Below are 17,157 nucleotides of genomic sequence, written 5' to 3'. Positions count from 1 at the left end.
ACTAGATAAAACAATCTGTAAAAAGTATAACAAGCTGGGCTCGGTGGCTCAGCCTGTAATCCCGCGCCTTTGGGAGGCTGAGGTGAGTGGATTGCCTGAGCCTGCGGGTTTGAGACCCACCTGGGCAGCAACACCTCATCTCTACAATAAATCAAAAAATCAGCCGGGTGTGGTAGCACATGCCTGTAATTCCAGCTACTTGGAAGGCTGAGGCGGAAGGATCGCCGGAGCCCAGCAGTTCAAGGCTGCGGTGGCCGGGAGCGGCCACTGCACTCCAGTCTGGGAGACAGAGTGAGACTCCAACTCAAAAAAAAAAAAAGTATAACAAAGTGGGAACAATTATGCAATGTGATATTACGGCTTACCACATAGCTGCAGTAATCAAGACTAGGTGAAAAAGTAGTTCGATGAAGGAAAGATGAATTTTCAATAAACAATGCTAGAGTAATTAAACATTCATAGCCAAAATTTTTAACTAAACATCATATAATACATATAATATATAAATATTAACTCGATGCAGCATAGATTTAAATATGAAACATAAGGTTATAAAACTTTTAGAATACAACACAGGAGAATATTTTTAGAATTTAAGGCTTTAGGAAGAGTTCTTAGACTTGACACCAAAAGCATGATCAAAAGAAACAGAACACTGACAACTAGATTTCATCAAAATTAAAGTTTTATCTGTAAACACTCTGTGAAGAGGATGAAAAGACAAGACATAAAACGGCAAAAAAAAACTGTAAACCATATATCTGACAAAGGACTCATATCTAGATTACATAAAGAATTCTCAAAACTCTACAATAAAAAAAAATCCAATTAGAAAATGGACAAAAAATAAACTAAGATTGATGGACCCCTAGCCAGAATAACCAAGAAAAAGAGAGAAAAATCCTAAATAAACACAATCAAAAATGCAAAAGATCAAATCACAACTGACTCCAAAGAATTACAAAAGATCATCAGAGACTACTATACACACCATTATGGAAACAAATTTCATAACCTAAATGAAATGGAGGACTTTTTGACATCAGACAACCTCCGAAGGCTGAAACAAGAAGACATTGAGACACTAAACACAGATCAATAAACAATCCAGGAAATTGACTCTGTCATAAGAAAACTACCCATTGCTGGGCTCGGTGGCTCAGCATGTAATCCCGCGCCTTTGGGAGGCTGAGGTGAGTGGATTGCCTGAGCCTGCAGGTTCGAGACCCGCCTGGGCAGCGAGACCTCATCTCTACAATAAATCAAAAAATCAGCCGGGCGTGGTAGCACATGCCTGTAATTCCGGCTACTCAGAAGGCTGAGGCGGAAGGATCGCCGGAGCCCAGCAGGTCGAGGCTGCGGTGGCCGGGAGCGGCCACTGCATTCCAGTCTGGGCGACAGAGTGAGAAACTCAAAACAATAAAAATAAAAATAAATTTTAAAAGTTTAAAAAAGAAAGAAAGAAAGAAAACAACCCATTTATAAAAAAAAAAAAAAAAAAAAAAAAAGCCCTGGGCCAGATGGCTTCCCAATATAATTCTAAAAAACAAACAAGGAGGAGCTGATACCCATACTACTGAAAGTATTTCAGGCAATGAGTACGATGGAATTTTCCCAAATCATTTTATGAAGCTAACATCACATTGATACCCAAACCGTGTAAAGATCCAACAACAACAAAAAAAGAGAACTACGGGCCAATATCCCTAATGAACACAGATACGAAATTCTCAACAAGATTCTAGCAAATCAGATCCAACAACACATCTCAAAATTCATCCACCATGACCAAGTAGACCTGGGGTGCAGGGCTGGTTCAACATCTATAAGACCATAATGCAATTAAATAATCAACAGATGCAAAAACAATAACCACATGACTATATCATTAGATGCAGAAAAAGCTTTTGATAAAAACCAGCATCCCTTCTTGATAAAAACCCTTGAGAACTCAAGTACAAAAGGAAAATACCTCAAAATAGTAAGCACTATCTATAACAAACCCACAGCCAGCATATTGCTAAATGGACAGAAATTGGAAGCATTTCCCCTGAAAACCAGAACAAGACAGAGTCACCTACTCTCAACTCTCCTGTTCAACATTGTGTTTAAGATTTAGCTAGAACAATTACAAAGGAGAAGGAAATCAGGGGTATCCAAATAGGAAAATAAGTCAAGTTATCCCCTTTGCTGATGATATGATTCTACACCTTGAAAATCCAAAAGAATCTGTCAAAAACCTCCCTGCACTAACAAAGGACTTTAGTAAGGTCTCAGAGTACAAAATAAATGTGCAAAAGACAATCGCATTCTGACACACCAACAACAAACAGCAGAGAACCAAAGAAAAAGCACAATCCCATTCACGATAGCCACAAAAGAAATGAAATACCTTGGCATCTTCCTAATCAGAGATGTGAAAGACCTTTACCAACGAAAACTACAAAACACTGCTCAAAGAAATCAAAGACAACACAAACAAATGGGACAATATCCCTTGCTCATGCATAGAAAGAATCAACATTGTTAAGATGTTCATCCTACCCAAGGCAATCTAAAGAATCAACGCAATACCCATTAAATTACCAACATCATTCTTCTCAGACCTGGAAATGACAATACAGAAATTCATATGGAAACATAAACGATCACAAATACCCAAAACAATCCTCAGCAAAAGACTTTAAACTTTACTACAAGGCTACAATAATCAAAACAGCCTGGTATTGGTACAAGAACAGGTATGTGGACCAATGGAACAGGACAGAGATTCCAGAAGTAAACCTCAATTTCTCAACCAACTAATCTTAGACAAAGCCTTCACCAACAACCACTGGGGAGAGGAGAACCTATTTCAGTAAATGGTACTGGGAAAACTGGCTGACCACATGCAGAAGAATGTAACAGAACCCCTATTTCTCACCATATACAAAAATCAACTCCAAACGGATCAAAGACCTAAACATAAAACCTCAAACTATAAGAATCTTAGAAAACGCAGGAGATACCCTTAACAGAACTCAGAGTAGGGAACCAATTCCTGATCAGAACCTCAGATGTCCATGCCATAAGAGATAAATAACATAGGCAAGTGGAACCTCATTATACTGAAAAGCTTCTGCAAAGCAAAAGAAACCATCAAGAGAGCAGGGAGACAGCCCACAGAATGGGGAAAAAATATTTGCCAACTGTATATCTGACAAAGGCCTAACATCTAGGATCCACAAGGAACTCAAATGCGCCGAAAGGAAAAAAAAAAAAAACAGCCCCATTAAAAAGTGGGCAAAAGATATGAATAGACACTTCTCAAAAGAAGATATACGCGCAGCCAACAGACACATGAAAAAGTGCTCAGCATCACTAACCATCAGAGAAATGCAAATCAAAACCACAGTAAGAATGGCCATCCTTAATAAAACAAACAACAGATGCTGGCGAGGATGTGGAGAAAAAGGAATTCTTCTACACTGCTGGTGGGAATGCAAACTAGTGTAACCTCTTTGGAAGACAGTGTGGTGATTTCTGAAAGACCTAGAAATTGACCTTCCATATGACCCAGCAGTTCTCCTATTGGGAATATACCCAGAGGAGCTCAAATCATTCTACAAAAAAGATACCAGCACACGTATGTTTATTGCAGAACTTTTCACTTTTCACAATAACAAAAACAGGGAACCAACTGTGCTGCCCATTGAAACTGGACTGGATTAAGAAATGTTTTATACACACACACACACACACACACACACACACACATATACATAAACACCCACATATACACATACACACACATACACAGTGGAATATTACACAGCCATAAAGAAGGACAAACATATAGACTTCACAGCAATCCGAATGGATTCGAAGTCTATCATACTCAGTGATCTATCACAGAAACAAAGTACAGAGTACCACATATTGTCACTTGGACCTTAACAATTATAATACCCTAACCACTATAAGAAAGGGATTGGCACTAGTGGGATACTGCTGGGGTGGGTGGATAGGTGGTGGAGGAGAACACACAACATTAATTAGGGTGCCTGATCTCAAACCAGGCAAAGTGGGGACCAAAGGGTGGCCCAAATTTTACCTATATGATGATCACTTGTATGTTAATCCTGAATTGTACCCCCCATATCCTTAATATAAAAAAAAGAAAGAAACTAATTAATGGAAAATAAACAAATGATAAGATGTTCAACAAACTAGCCATCAGAGAAATGCAAAATTAAGACCATAATGAGAGAGATACCACCTATCAGAACACCTAAAAAAAAACAGTGATAATATCAATTACTGGTGAAGATGCAGAGAAACGTGACCTCTCACACACTGCTGGTAGGAATATAAAAATGGCGCAGCCATTCTGGATAAGAGCTTGGCTGTTCTCTAAAAAATTACACACACTCTCATCATGTGACCTAGCAGTAGCAATCCTGGGTATTTATCTTAGAGAAATGAAAACTTGGGTCCACAAAACTTGGGTCCACAAAAACCTGAACACAGTGCCCAAAGCAAGTTTATTTAATAGCCTAACCTGGACTCAATTAAAACATCTGCAACAGGTAAATGGTTAAACATCGTGGTGCAATCATACCATGGAATACTACTCTGTATTAAAAAGGAACACACTACTGACGTAACAACTAGGATAGAACTCAAAGGCATTATGCTGAGTGAAAAAAGCCAATCTCAAAAGACTACATATATAGTAAGATATCATTTGATATAACAAAATTATAGAGATGGAGGTCAAGTTAGTCATTGTCAAGGGTTAGGAATAGTGATGAGGTTTGTAGTAAAAATGGGTGTGAGTATAAAAGAATAGTAAGTGAGAGATCTTTGTGGGGATGGAATATTTCTGTATCTTAATTGCACACATGTGATAAAAAACAGATATACAGACACTGAAACTGTCAATTTCTTGGTTTTGATATTGTATTACAGCTATGTAAGAGCTAACCATTGGGAAAAATTAAGTGAAGGGTTCAAAGGACCTCTCCGTACTATCTTTGCAAATTCAGGTCAATCTATACTCGTTTCTAAATAAAAAGCAAGACAAAAAAACACAGAACAGTATCAAGCTGACCAGGAACCCTGAAACTGCTGAAAACTACTTCTAGGTCACACAAGAACAACATCAGGTATGGTCATTATGTTACAGTGTCTCTCAGATTGCTTTAGCGTAAACAAAGATTATATTTATATCCTATTTTCTGAAAGTTACTAAGTCACGAGAAATTAGAATATAGACATAATTTCTAACATTTGTGGATTTAATACTGACAGGTTCAACTACTCAAAAGTAACCCCCCCAAATCCAGAATATGTATATACATGTTGTATAGCTTGAACAACCCAAATCTGGAAATCGAAAATCTAAAATGCTCCAAAGTCCAAAAATTTTTGAGCACCAACAAAGGAAATGCTCATTGGATTATTTTGGATTTTCAGACGTGAGATGCTCAACAGGTAAGACTATAATACAAATATTCCCAAATCTGAAAAAACAGAAATCCTAAACACGGGTTGCAAGCAATTCAGATAAGAAATATTCAATGTGTACATGTGTAACACATGAATTTGAATGAGATACTTTTTATCATATGTTTAGGAATGATTAATTCACTAGTTAGTAAACCAAACTGAGAGCTCAGCATCTACATTTCAATGTTGTTCCCTAGTGGTTATCAAGTATGCATGATTATGGGACAGATCACATGCCACTATGATTATTTAAAAATTTGTGAAACTGATTAAGTCAAAGGTTTAGATTATTTTTGACAAATTAAGGTTACGCAACAAAATTACTCCTTCACATACATGCACAAATAATACTTTGTAAAAACATGGCAAATAAAGAATATAAAAATGTATCTAACCCCATTTCCATTATCCTTTTCTTAAAGGCCATGCTTTCATACCTTTGTACATGTGTACATGTGTGTGTGCATAAGTCTTTTTTTTTTTTTTTTTTGAGTTGGAGTCATACTCTGGCCCCCAGGCTGGAGTGCAGTGTTCATGGCCACTGCAGCCTCGACCTGCTGGGTGCCAGTGATCCTTCTGCTTCAGACTTCCAAGTAGCCAGAACTAGAGGCACATGCTACCACACCTGGCTAATTTTTGATTTATTGTTGTAGAGATGAGGTCTTGCCAAGTTTCCCGGGCTGGTCTCGAATCTGCAGGCTCAGGCCATCTACTTGCTTCGGCTTCCCACAGTGCTGGGACTATAGGCTGAGCCACTGAGCCCAGCCATGTCCATAAGTTTATAAGTATGAACACAGTCATGTGCCATATAACCATGTTTTGGTCAGTGACGGACTGCATATATGTCAGTGCTCCTGTAAGATTACAATATTATATTTTCACTGTACTCTTTCTATGTTTAGATACACAAATACTTGCCATTGTGTTCCAATTGCCTATATTATTCAGCACAGTACCGCACTGTACAAGTTTGTAGTCTAGGAGCAATAGGCTATACCATACGGCCTAGGTATATAGTAGGCTATACCATAGTATACTTGTGTAAGTGCACTCTATGATGTTTGCACAATGATAAAACTACCTAACGACACATCTCTCAGAACACATTTCCATCATTAAGTAACGCATTATTGTACATATAAAGTTTTGTTTTCCAAATCATTTCGACTTTATTAATTACTAATAGTTAAAAGCAACATCAACAATGCACATACAAAACACTTTATTTACAGCTGATGATATAAAAATGGTCAATAAGCTAATGAAAAGATGCTCAACATCACTTATCATTAGGGAACAGCAAATTAAAATCACAAATAATAGCAGTACATATCTATTAGAATGAGTAAAATAATTTTAGAAACAATATCAAATATGAACAAAGATAAAGGGCAGCTGAAACCCTCCTACACTGCTGGTGGGAATGCAAAATTCTACCATCATTTTGGAAAACTGTTTGACAGTTTCTTACAAAGATAAATATTAACTTACCATACAACCCAACAACTGCAATCCTGAATTTTCATTTCATTTAGGTAAATACCTATGTTCACACAAAAACTTGTACATGAATGCTTAGAGCAGCTTCAATTTTAATTCCAAAACCTGGAAACAACACAAATGTCCCTCAAGTGGAAATGGCTAGACAAACTGTGATACATCCCTACAGTAGAATACTACAAAACAATAAAAAGGAACAAACTACTGACATATGCAACAACATGGATAAATCACAAATGAATTTCACTAAGAAGCTGGACTGAAAAGGCTACAAATTATATGACTGCTAGAATAAATCTGGTAGATGAGGGGAGATGAAACCATTTTGCATCTTGACTATATCTTGCATTTGCTAAATATCCTACCAGTAGAGTGAATTTTACTATATGTAAATTTGAAAATGAATTTTCATCTTATTTATTTGTTTTTGTAGAGATAATGTCTCGCTATTTTGCTCAGGCTGGTCTTGAACTCCTGGCCTCAAGCAATCCTCCTGCCTAGACCTCCCTAAGTGCTGGGATTACAGGTGTGAGCCATCACACCTGGCCTAAAAGTGAATTTTTAAAATGACTCTATACATACAGAACATTTTTCCTACCTCACATTAGTTTCATCATTAAATTCTTCGGCCCACTTCTTCCTTGACTGTGCAGTAGTGGAACCATCTAAACGGTAATAGTCAATGTTTCGAAGCCACTTCCCTTCACCTGAAAATTTAACAACAACAACAAGGATTTGATACATTGTTCTACTAGTAATAGCAGATTATCCTCTTTGCTCACCATTTAAAAGTGGGTTATATATAAATATTCTCTTTGTGTAGAAAAATACAATATTTACTTTTCTTCATCAGGGAGTACCACAGATTTCATTCAAATAGTTATTGATAAGTTCAAGCAATTTCAAATCCTATTTCATCTACATTTTTTTTTTTTAATTTATTGTAGAGATGAGGTCTCGCTGCCCAGGCGGGTCTCGAACCCGCAGGCTCAGGCAATTCACTCACCTCAGCCTCCCAAAGGTGCGGGATTACAGGCTGAGCCACCGTACATGAGGAATTTTTAAAGAGGGTTTCCTTGATTAAAGTCCTTCAAAATTGTGAAAAGAATATGACCAAATTACATTTTGCTCATGAGCCTTGCTTTTAATGAAATCTACAAATGGCCAGGTTTTCCCCTTAACAACCTGATAATGATAAATGAATGCCTTTATTCATTTCTTGAAGAAATATTTACTAAATGCCTACTATGTGCCAAAACTATTCTATGAGCTAGCCACATATTTCAGTATATCATGAGTATTATTTGTGTGTGTGTGTTTGTGCGTGTGTGTAAAGGATTGAAACTTTGTAAATTAGTGATCTGACAAGTGAATTTAAGACAGTGAGGTGAAATTTTATCTAAGACTTGCACTGATACAAAAATGCCAAAAGATTAAGGGCTCATGACATTTTTATGTCTTATACATAATTTCTATCTCTAGTTCTGTAATTGTAAACATTAAGCTACTATTTTCCATGGAAGCAAATTTTTATTATCTTGCCCTAAAGCTTCTGCATAAAAACCGGTTAACGACCGGGTTCAGTGGCTCAGCCTGTAATCCCAGCGCTTTGGGAGGCCGAGGTGAGTGGACTGCCTGAGCCTGTGGGTTCGTGACCTGCCTGGGCAACTTGGTGAGACCTCATCTCTACAACAAATCAAAAATTAGCCAGGCATGGTAGTGCGCGCCTGTAGTTTCAGCTACTTGGAAGGCTGAGGTGGAAGGATTGCCAGAGCCCAGCAGGTCGAGGCTGCGGTGGCCAGCAGCATGCCACTGCACTCCAGTCTGGGTGACAGAGTGAGACTCCAACTCAAAAAAAACAAAAAACAACAAAGACAGGTTAACGAAAACTGAAATTTATGTCTGTTCAGCAAACTCTTTAAATTTAATACATTATAGTTAAATAGATGATTTTCTACACATCTCTTACCCATATTTTTGCTGATATCAGAAACCTAGAACTTTTTATTTCCTTTCAATTAGAAAAAAAGGTATACATATCTAAAAAAAGAATTTGAGACAGGTGGTTGGATAAAAAGTTAAGAGTAACATTTGATTAATTGTTCACCTGAACAAGAAAATCACTGAATAATCATAAATGAATGGAAAATGCTATAACTATTTTAAAAAGTATTTCAACATACTCACCTTTTGTGATAATGCAAAGAAATAATCTCTAATACCACCTCCATGAGTCCAAAACTTAAAAACTGATAGAGTCATTATGGGTTAGTCAGTTAAGAACACGGACTTGGAATGAGACTCCCTGAGTTTAATCTGTTTCGCCAAGTACTAACATTTTCACTTATGTCAAGTAATTAAACTTCTAAGCCTCAGCTTCTGTATCTGTAAAAATTAGGATAATCAGAGTACCTGTTGCATAGGGTTGCTGTGAGGATTAAATGAGCTAATATTAAAAAACTCACTTAGAATAGTGCCTGTCATACAGTAACTAAAAGTTTATTGAATATTTAATATTATCAGTTAAGATCCCATAGCAAATTACATATGTCTTTATTATGGAACATAATATATGTGTTTGAATCCCTATGATTTCCTATAGCATCCCTTAAGCCTAGTTCAGTGCTCAATACCCTGTTATAGTGATAGTAGCAGCAGTAATAGTAATAGTAGTAACCCAAAAGATAGACCAAACTGATAGTTAAAACGAATGCTGCTGTCTTACAAAATTAGAAATAAACTAGCAGGCATATGAAAAAAATATATAACCTATTCATGATCAGAAAAATACAAATTAGGACAATGACAATTGTTTTTATCCATTAAAAATGGGTAAATGTAATTACAATACTATAGGTATATATTTAAAATAAATATTTCCCATTTATTGATAGTAGTAAATTGATACTTTTTTGTAACATAGGCTTTTAGACAATAAACACTGCCAGAACATAGATTCTGTAATAAAATTAAAACATAACAATAATAGAAAATATATTTAGGCAAAGATTATACTTAACTTACAATCAAATGAACATACAAATGAGGGAGGATTCAAAAAAATCAGGAATTATCTTTTGGAGGGTAGGTTCCTTGTAGCATATTCAGAATTTGTTACTCCAGATCAAACGGCCAACCAGTTTTGATCTGGAAGTTTTGAGAGGGTTACATCATGATTTGCGGAAGAAACATCCTGAGTTGTGGCAAACAGGTGATTGGTTCTTCCACCAGGACAACACAACTGCTCACACCATACTGAGTGTTCAGCAGTTTCTGACCAAAAATGGCATGACCTCTATGCCCCACCATCCCTATTCACCTGATCTTGCTCCGAGTGACTTTTTTTTATTTCCCCAGATGAAAACAGTCCTCAAAGGGAAATGTTTTGCTGATGTGGAAGAGTAGAAACAAAAAACGGCAGAAGCACGAAAAGGCATCAAAATCAACAAGTTCAAAAACTGTTTTGAGCGGTGGAAAAAGTGTCTCAATAATGTATTGCATCAAATGGAAAGTACTTTGAAGGTGGCTGAAGTTTAAATATGTAAGAATAAATACACAATTTTTTATCAATAAATTCTGGGTTTTTGGGGGTTCTCCTTCATGTATGTTAAGATATGTCAACAAGGAACTATAGAAACAAAGAAAGGGGCAAAATGAGAAAGATAAAAAGTGCCAGTGTATACTTGGCACTGAAATGCAAGGGGTACATCAGAAAACACATCACTACAGCATCATTCTGTATAGAAAAAAAAGAAAAGAAAAGAAAAAATACAGATAAGGGTATTTATTTCCTCACCAGTTCAACAAGTATTTTCTATTGACCTACTACATGTCCAGCTCGGTGTAAGACAGAGAATATGCAATTAGGTAACAGTGAAACTGTCTGCAATGAGCCAGATTTTAACGAGACAGACATAATTCTCATATATCATGCAGCACTCTGGGAAGCCTTATGGAGTTATCTGCTCTTTCACACTCCATTTCCTCCTTCCCACAGTCCCTGGCAAACACCATTCTATTTTATGTATCTATGAATTTCACTGCTCTAGGAACCTCATATAATGGGCATCATGTAATACTTGTCCTTTTGTGATTGGCTTATTTCACACAGCATATTGTCTTCAAGATTCATCCATGTTGTATCATGTGTCCACGTCTCCTTCCTTAATAAGGCTTAATAATATGACATTAAGCCTTATTATGACATTAAGCCTATCAACAGATAAATGGATACCACATTTTGTTTATCCATTTATCTATTGATAGAACTTGGGTGGCTTCCACCTTTTGGTCGTTGTAAATAATGCTGCTATAAACAAGGGTGTAAAAATATCTCTGAGAATCTGTTTTCAACTCTTTGGGGTATATACCCAGGAGGGTTATTTCTGGATCATATGGTAATTCTATTTTTCATAGAATTGGAGGTACCACCCTACTGTTTTCCACAGCAGCTACACCAGTTTACATTCTTACCAACATTGTACAAGGGTTCCAATTTCTCCATAGCTTCACCAATACTTCTTATTAACTGCTTTTTACAGTAACTTATCCTAATGGGTATGCAGTAGTATCTCACTGTAGTTCTGATTTGCATTTCCCTAATGATTAGTGACGCTAAGCATCTTTTTGTGTGCTTGTTGGTTACTTATTTGTATATCATTTTTAGAGAAATGTCTATCAAGTCTTTCGCACATTTTTTTCAACTGGGTGTGATGGCTTATGCTTGTAATCCCAGCACTTTAGGAGGCCAAGGTAGGAAGACTGCTTGAGCCCAGAAGTTAGAGACCAGTCTAGGCAATACAACTTTGTCTCTAAAAGATCAAAAAATTAGCCAGGCACGGAGGTGTGAGTCTGCAGCCACAGCTACTCGGAAGGCTATGTGAGATTACAGATATGTTCATCTGTTTCACTACAGTAACTATTTCAGGAAAAATTCCCAAACCAAATTTTCCCTCTATTCTCACACCACCACCACACCAATCATCACCACAGAAGGAAGACTTTTGTGACTAAATGTGTGGGTTCTTCCCCATACAGCGAACAGTGGACAATTGCTGGGTGTTTTCCAACTTAATTCTGACACTATTTACCCAAAGATAGTGTCAGATCCAACAGGTTAAGAGCTATGCCCCAAGGCTACCCCTGGCCCAGACATCAGTCACAAGTCGAAGCCTCCAGAACTTCTAATCAACTGGCTTCAGGTTGGGGTTCCCACAACCCCCTCTTTAGGTTCAATTAATTTACTGGAGCAGCTCACCGAAACCAGGGAAACACTTATGTTTACTGGTTTCTTATAAAGGATCCAGATGAAGAGATGCACAGGGCAAGATATGGGGGAAGGGGTGCAGAGTTTCCATGCCCTCCCTGGGAACTCCAACCTGCAAGAACCCTCACATGCTCAACTATGCCGAAGCTCTCCAAACCAAGTATTATTGGGTTCTAGGAAAGCTTCATGATGCCAGCATTTCTTCCCCCAGGTACAGGGTGGGACCCTCTCTGAGGAGGGTCTTAAGACCCACAATCAAAAAGTTGGGGGAAGATTAAAGTCCTGCCTTGGGGCAGGTGAAAAGAGGTTAAGAAAAAGTCAGAGGTTGCTTACTGAGGTCTGATCCTGAGGCCTAACACAGTTAACATTGTAACAAAAGACTGTAACAAGGGCTATAGGATTTATGAGCCAGGAACCATCAATGAAAACCAATATATACCATAACACCATAGTAACCATTTTACTATGTAGGTATATCCCATAATATTATATTATAAACCTCAAATACACACAATAAAAATTTAACTTAAAAAGATCAGACATATACATAGATAAGGATAAAGAGAAAGTGGTGGGGGGAAGGAATATTCATGTATTAGGGTTGTGAGAGTTGAGTCATTTTGTTTCCTTTGTTGTTAAAATGTTTGTGTAATATGTCTAAATGAGTATTTTTAAATTACAATATAGAAATGCTTGTAGCTCACCTTTATAAATAAGAGGTTTATCTTTGTCCTCTGTCTTCTCTCTACTAGCCAACTCAAGAAAATCTTCAATCAAGTCCAGAGAGATTAGGGACTGGCTGAAAACAAGGCTAAAACAACAGATTAGTGTTCATAAATCAGAAGATTCATCTAGTAAAGATATTATTTTTTCCTAAATTGATCTATGAGTTTAACATAATTACAATAAAAATCCCAACAGGATTTATTTGGTAGAAATTAACAAGATGATTACAAAATGTATATCAGAATGTCACAGAGTAGTCAAGACAAGTATGAAAAGAAAAGCAAATTTGGAGGCCTAACTCCAAACTTTTTCTCAGAGCCCCTGCAATTGTGTGATTTAGAGCAGAGGGTGAGGGAACACTGACATTTTTCCTCCTTCTTCCACAATGCCTAAAGCAGCTTGCATTTATTATTTAACTCCACATAAAATTTTATGTGAACAATAGTTTTCATGGCTAAAAAGGAGTTATAAAACTGATTTTAATACTTAACAAAGGTAGTAATGGCAAAGGGATAGACACAGATCAATGTAACAGAATAGTTCAAATACAGAACCACACAGTATGAGTAACCGATTTTTGACAAAAGAGCGTAGGCAATTCAATTTTAAAAGGCTAGTCTTTTCAACAATGGTCTTGGCAAAAGCAGACAACACTTTGTTGTAGAGATTTCTTTTTTTCCTTTTTCTTTTTTTTTTTTTTTTTTGAGTTGGGAGTCTCACTCTGTCGCCCAGACTGGAGTGCAGTGACCACTCCTGGCCACTGCAGCCTCGACCTGCTGGGCTCCGGGAATCCTTCCACCTCAGCCTTCCGAGTAGTCGGAATTACAGGTGCGTGCTACCACGCCCGGCTGATTTTTTTATTTATTGTAGAGATGAGGTCTCGCTGCCCAGGTGGGTCTCGAACCCACGGGCTCAGACAATCCACTCACCTCAGCCTCCCAAAGGTGCGGGATTACAGGCTGAGCCACCCAGCCCGGCTTGTTGTAGAAATTTCAAATATGTCTTCAAGTTTCTGATTCTCTATACTAGTAGTTTTATAACTCATTTTTAGCCATGAAAACTATTTGCTCACATAAAATTTTATGTGGAGTTAAATTAAATAATAAATGCAAGCTGCTTTAAGCATTGTGGGAGAAGAAGGAAAAATGTCAGTGTTCCCTCACCCTCTGCTTTAGGTCCCCAACTTGTAGGGGCTCTGAGAAAAAGTTTGAAAACCACTACTCTGATCTAACTCATTGGTGAGAAGTAAATGAACATAATTACACACTGGAAATGAAAAAAAAAATCTAGAAAGAGAATGCAGGAAGTCTCCTCTCTCTGATATATGTAAACAAAGTAGATCAGTACACACGAAACTACATACTTGTGGTAAGCATGCTTTCTTTAAGTTTTGTTTTGATCCAGAAAGCTCTACTATAGGAGAGGGAGGTGTTTATGACTCTAAAAGATCCTCCAATACTCACTACTAGATGTCTTCAGATTTAGTAGAACTAAAGAAAGTAATTAAAGCTTTGAAATAGCTGTTGGAATTAACCACATATCTATTTTCTATTGCATGGCACTGCTGAAGTCTACTATCTCCCAGTTGCCTACTTCTAGAATCCGGATAAGGAAATGAATTGACTCCTGGTGATCAGCTTAAATCACCAAGACCTATGCTCTAAACCCTCAGTTGTTTATCTTTCCAAGAATCATCGAATCAATTCTTTCTGAGCTACAAATTAAGTTCTTGACAGTACCTGTAAGTGGGAAACTTAAATTCCTAGAAATATTATTTATTGCAATTAATCTGGAATTTGGATTACTATGCTATGAGAGGTTGATCTGAGTCAGCTAGCAATTAAGGCTGGTTCAGTGATCTCACTGAACCCACTGAGAAAAAGGTAAACTGTTGTTAGGATTAAATGTCTATATACTAATAGTTACCTCTGTTAAACTTTTCTAGTTGCAGATAACCCGTAGAACTATTGTTCTGATTGATAATAATTTTCATACCTCTATAAACCATTTTGGTTTTATCTATTAATGGCTCACATGAAAATATAAAAGCAATACTTATTAAATTCACATATAACAAAGAGGAAAAAAAGATTCAATCAAAATGCAATATTTCTATGACAGAAAACAATTAAGTCTAGAAGGGCTGGGCTCAAACTAGTGGTGTCCTAGATTGGCTGTAACTAACCTGAAATTTCTTCCCACCTCTGATGCAATGTTGATAGCTTGAGATTAGCCATGGTAAAACTATTTATACCATAAAAATCAGCAAATGCTACAAATCCAGGAATTTCTCACTTGTTTGCTTGCCTTTTCTCATATTATTATTATTATTAATTTAGTGGAAGAGTCAGTTTTTAAACATTTAACAGCACATAATTGATAAAATCACTAAAATTTTTCATTTGCCTTATGAAATATCAAGTTTTCATTTGGGTTCAATAGATAAACTGCACAAAGAGAGAATGGGATAATCTGATTTACAGTAACTCTTCTAAAAAAAAAATAAAAGTCTTAGTTTGCCAGGTTCAACAAGAAGTAATAGCGCTGTTTAGATACTGAAAGAAAAAAACACCTCTATATTACATTACATGAATGAAGTACAGGGTCCAGAATAAAATTCTGTTGTCTACCCTGATCGCAGGAAAGGCTTTTTTTTGCATCAGGGTCTCACTCTGTCACCCATCACAGCTCACCACAGCCTCGACCTGGGCTCAGGCGATCCTTTCGCCTCAACCTCCTGAATAGCTGGGACTACAGGTGCGTGCCACCATGCCCAGCTAACTTTTTGATTTTCTCTAAAGGTAAGATCTCTAGGCTGGTCTTGAACTCCTGGGGCTCAAGCAATCCTCCCACCTCAGCCTCTCAAAGTGCTGGGATTACAAACATGAGCCACTGCACCCAGCCTGAAAAAGTCTATAATAAAATGCTTGAACAAAGAATAGTGCTCATCACAATTCTACAAATGTATAGTTTTATAGTGTTAACACTGATTATGAGTTTGGCTTATAACTAAAAGTCATCACTATACAAGAGTAAAAAAAAAAAAAAAAGTAGTGGACATGTTCTACTCAAGACCAGAAGGGAAACAGCTATAGGGGTAGAGTCTAAGCCAAAGGTAAGGATACATACTCCAACCATTTGAAGTATTCAACTATATAGGTAGTCTCCTGAGATGGCACATATTCTATTATACAAGAGACTAAGAGGATATCTATAACGAACACGGTAGAAGAAGCTCCTGTACTATGTCAGAAATAAAAAGGCCACTAAAGTCTTTCTACACTCTTAAAATTATTGTATGGAACCCAAATAAAAATTAATTTTAAATCACAGAAGCTGATAACAGAAAAAAACATGTCTACAACAATAATCTCTCTGGACATTTCAGGAACCCTGAACTCAAATATCCACTTCCTACTTCATATTGCTCAAGGATACCTAGTAGGCATCCCAAATTTAACACAGAACAGAACTCTTTATTTCCTCTAATAACCTTAGTTTTCCCCTAATCTTCTCAATCTTAGTAAATAACACCATGATCTATCAGCCAATTAAGCTGGAAGCCTGGGAGTCATTCTTTGACAAATCTCTCCTCCTCATTGTCCTGTATTTAGTATTTAATTTATCAAGTTCTGTGGTTTCTACTCCAAAACCTACCTTTTATGTCTACTACTACCACTCTATTCTAAGCAAACCTCATCCTTTACCTGAACCACTTGTTTCTGTATAAAGTAGGAATATACACCCCAAATAACTTTTAGTGAACACTTACTAGGTGCCAGGTACAATGGTTACTTAAAAAAGAATAAAACAAGCCGGGCTTGGTGGCTCAGCCTGTAATTCCGCGCCTTTGGGAGGCTGAGGTGAGTGGATTGCCTGAGCCCGCAGGTTCGAGACACATCTGGGCAGCGAGACCTCATCTCTACAATAAATCAAAAAATCAGCCAGGCATGGTAGCACATGCCTGTAATTCCGGCTACTTGGAATGCTGAGCGGAAGATCACCGGAGCCCAGCAGGTGAGGCTGCGATCTGGGTTGACTGAGTGAGACTCCAACTCAAAAAAAATAAAAATAAAAAAAAAAGAGTAAAGTAGAGGTATATTAAAAGATGGTATGGAAATATAAGAGAGGGTTTGCCTCTTTCCAGGAGAGTTAAAGAAATTAAGTTTGATTTT

General features: G+C 37.2%; 1 protein-coding gene across 7 annotated transcripts in view; it reads right to left on the bottom strand.

The window, feature by feature from the left end:
* ATRX (ATRX, chromatin remodeler) overlaps window positions 1-17,157 on the bottom strand; it is a 237,710-nt gene that overhangs the window by 45,316 nt on the left and 175,237 nt on the right. For all 7 annotated transcript variants that reach the window (XM_008071841.1, XM_008071843.1, XM_008071842.2 and 4 more), the window contains 2 exons: window positions 12,961-13,067; window positions 7,589-7,697 (listed from right to left, as the gene is read on the bottom strand). In XM_008071841.1, coding sequence (XP_008070032.1) covers window positions 7,589-7,697; window positions 12,961-13,067 — 216 coding nt within the window. The remainder of the gene's footprint in view (window positions 1-7,588; window positions 7,698-12,960; window positions 13,068-17,157) is intronic.

This window comes from Carlito syrichta, unplaced genomic scaffold, assembly GCF_000164805.1.
Source record: "Carlito syrichta isolate Samal-C Ts95f unplaced genomic scaffold, Tarsius_syrichta-2.0.1 Scaffold314761, whole genome shotgun sequence".
In the NCBI taxonomy this organism is placed as follows: domain Eukaryota; kingdom Metazoa; phylum Chordata; class Mammalia; order Primates; family Tarsiidae; genus Carlito; species Carlito syrichta.
The sequence above is the reverse complement of the archived record's forward strand: the minus strand, read 5'-3'. Positions and strand labels throughout refer to the sequence as shown.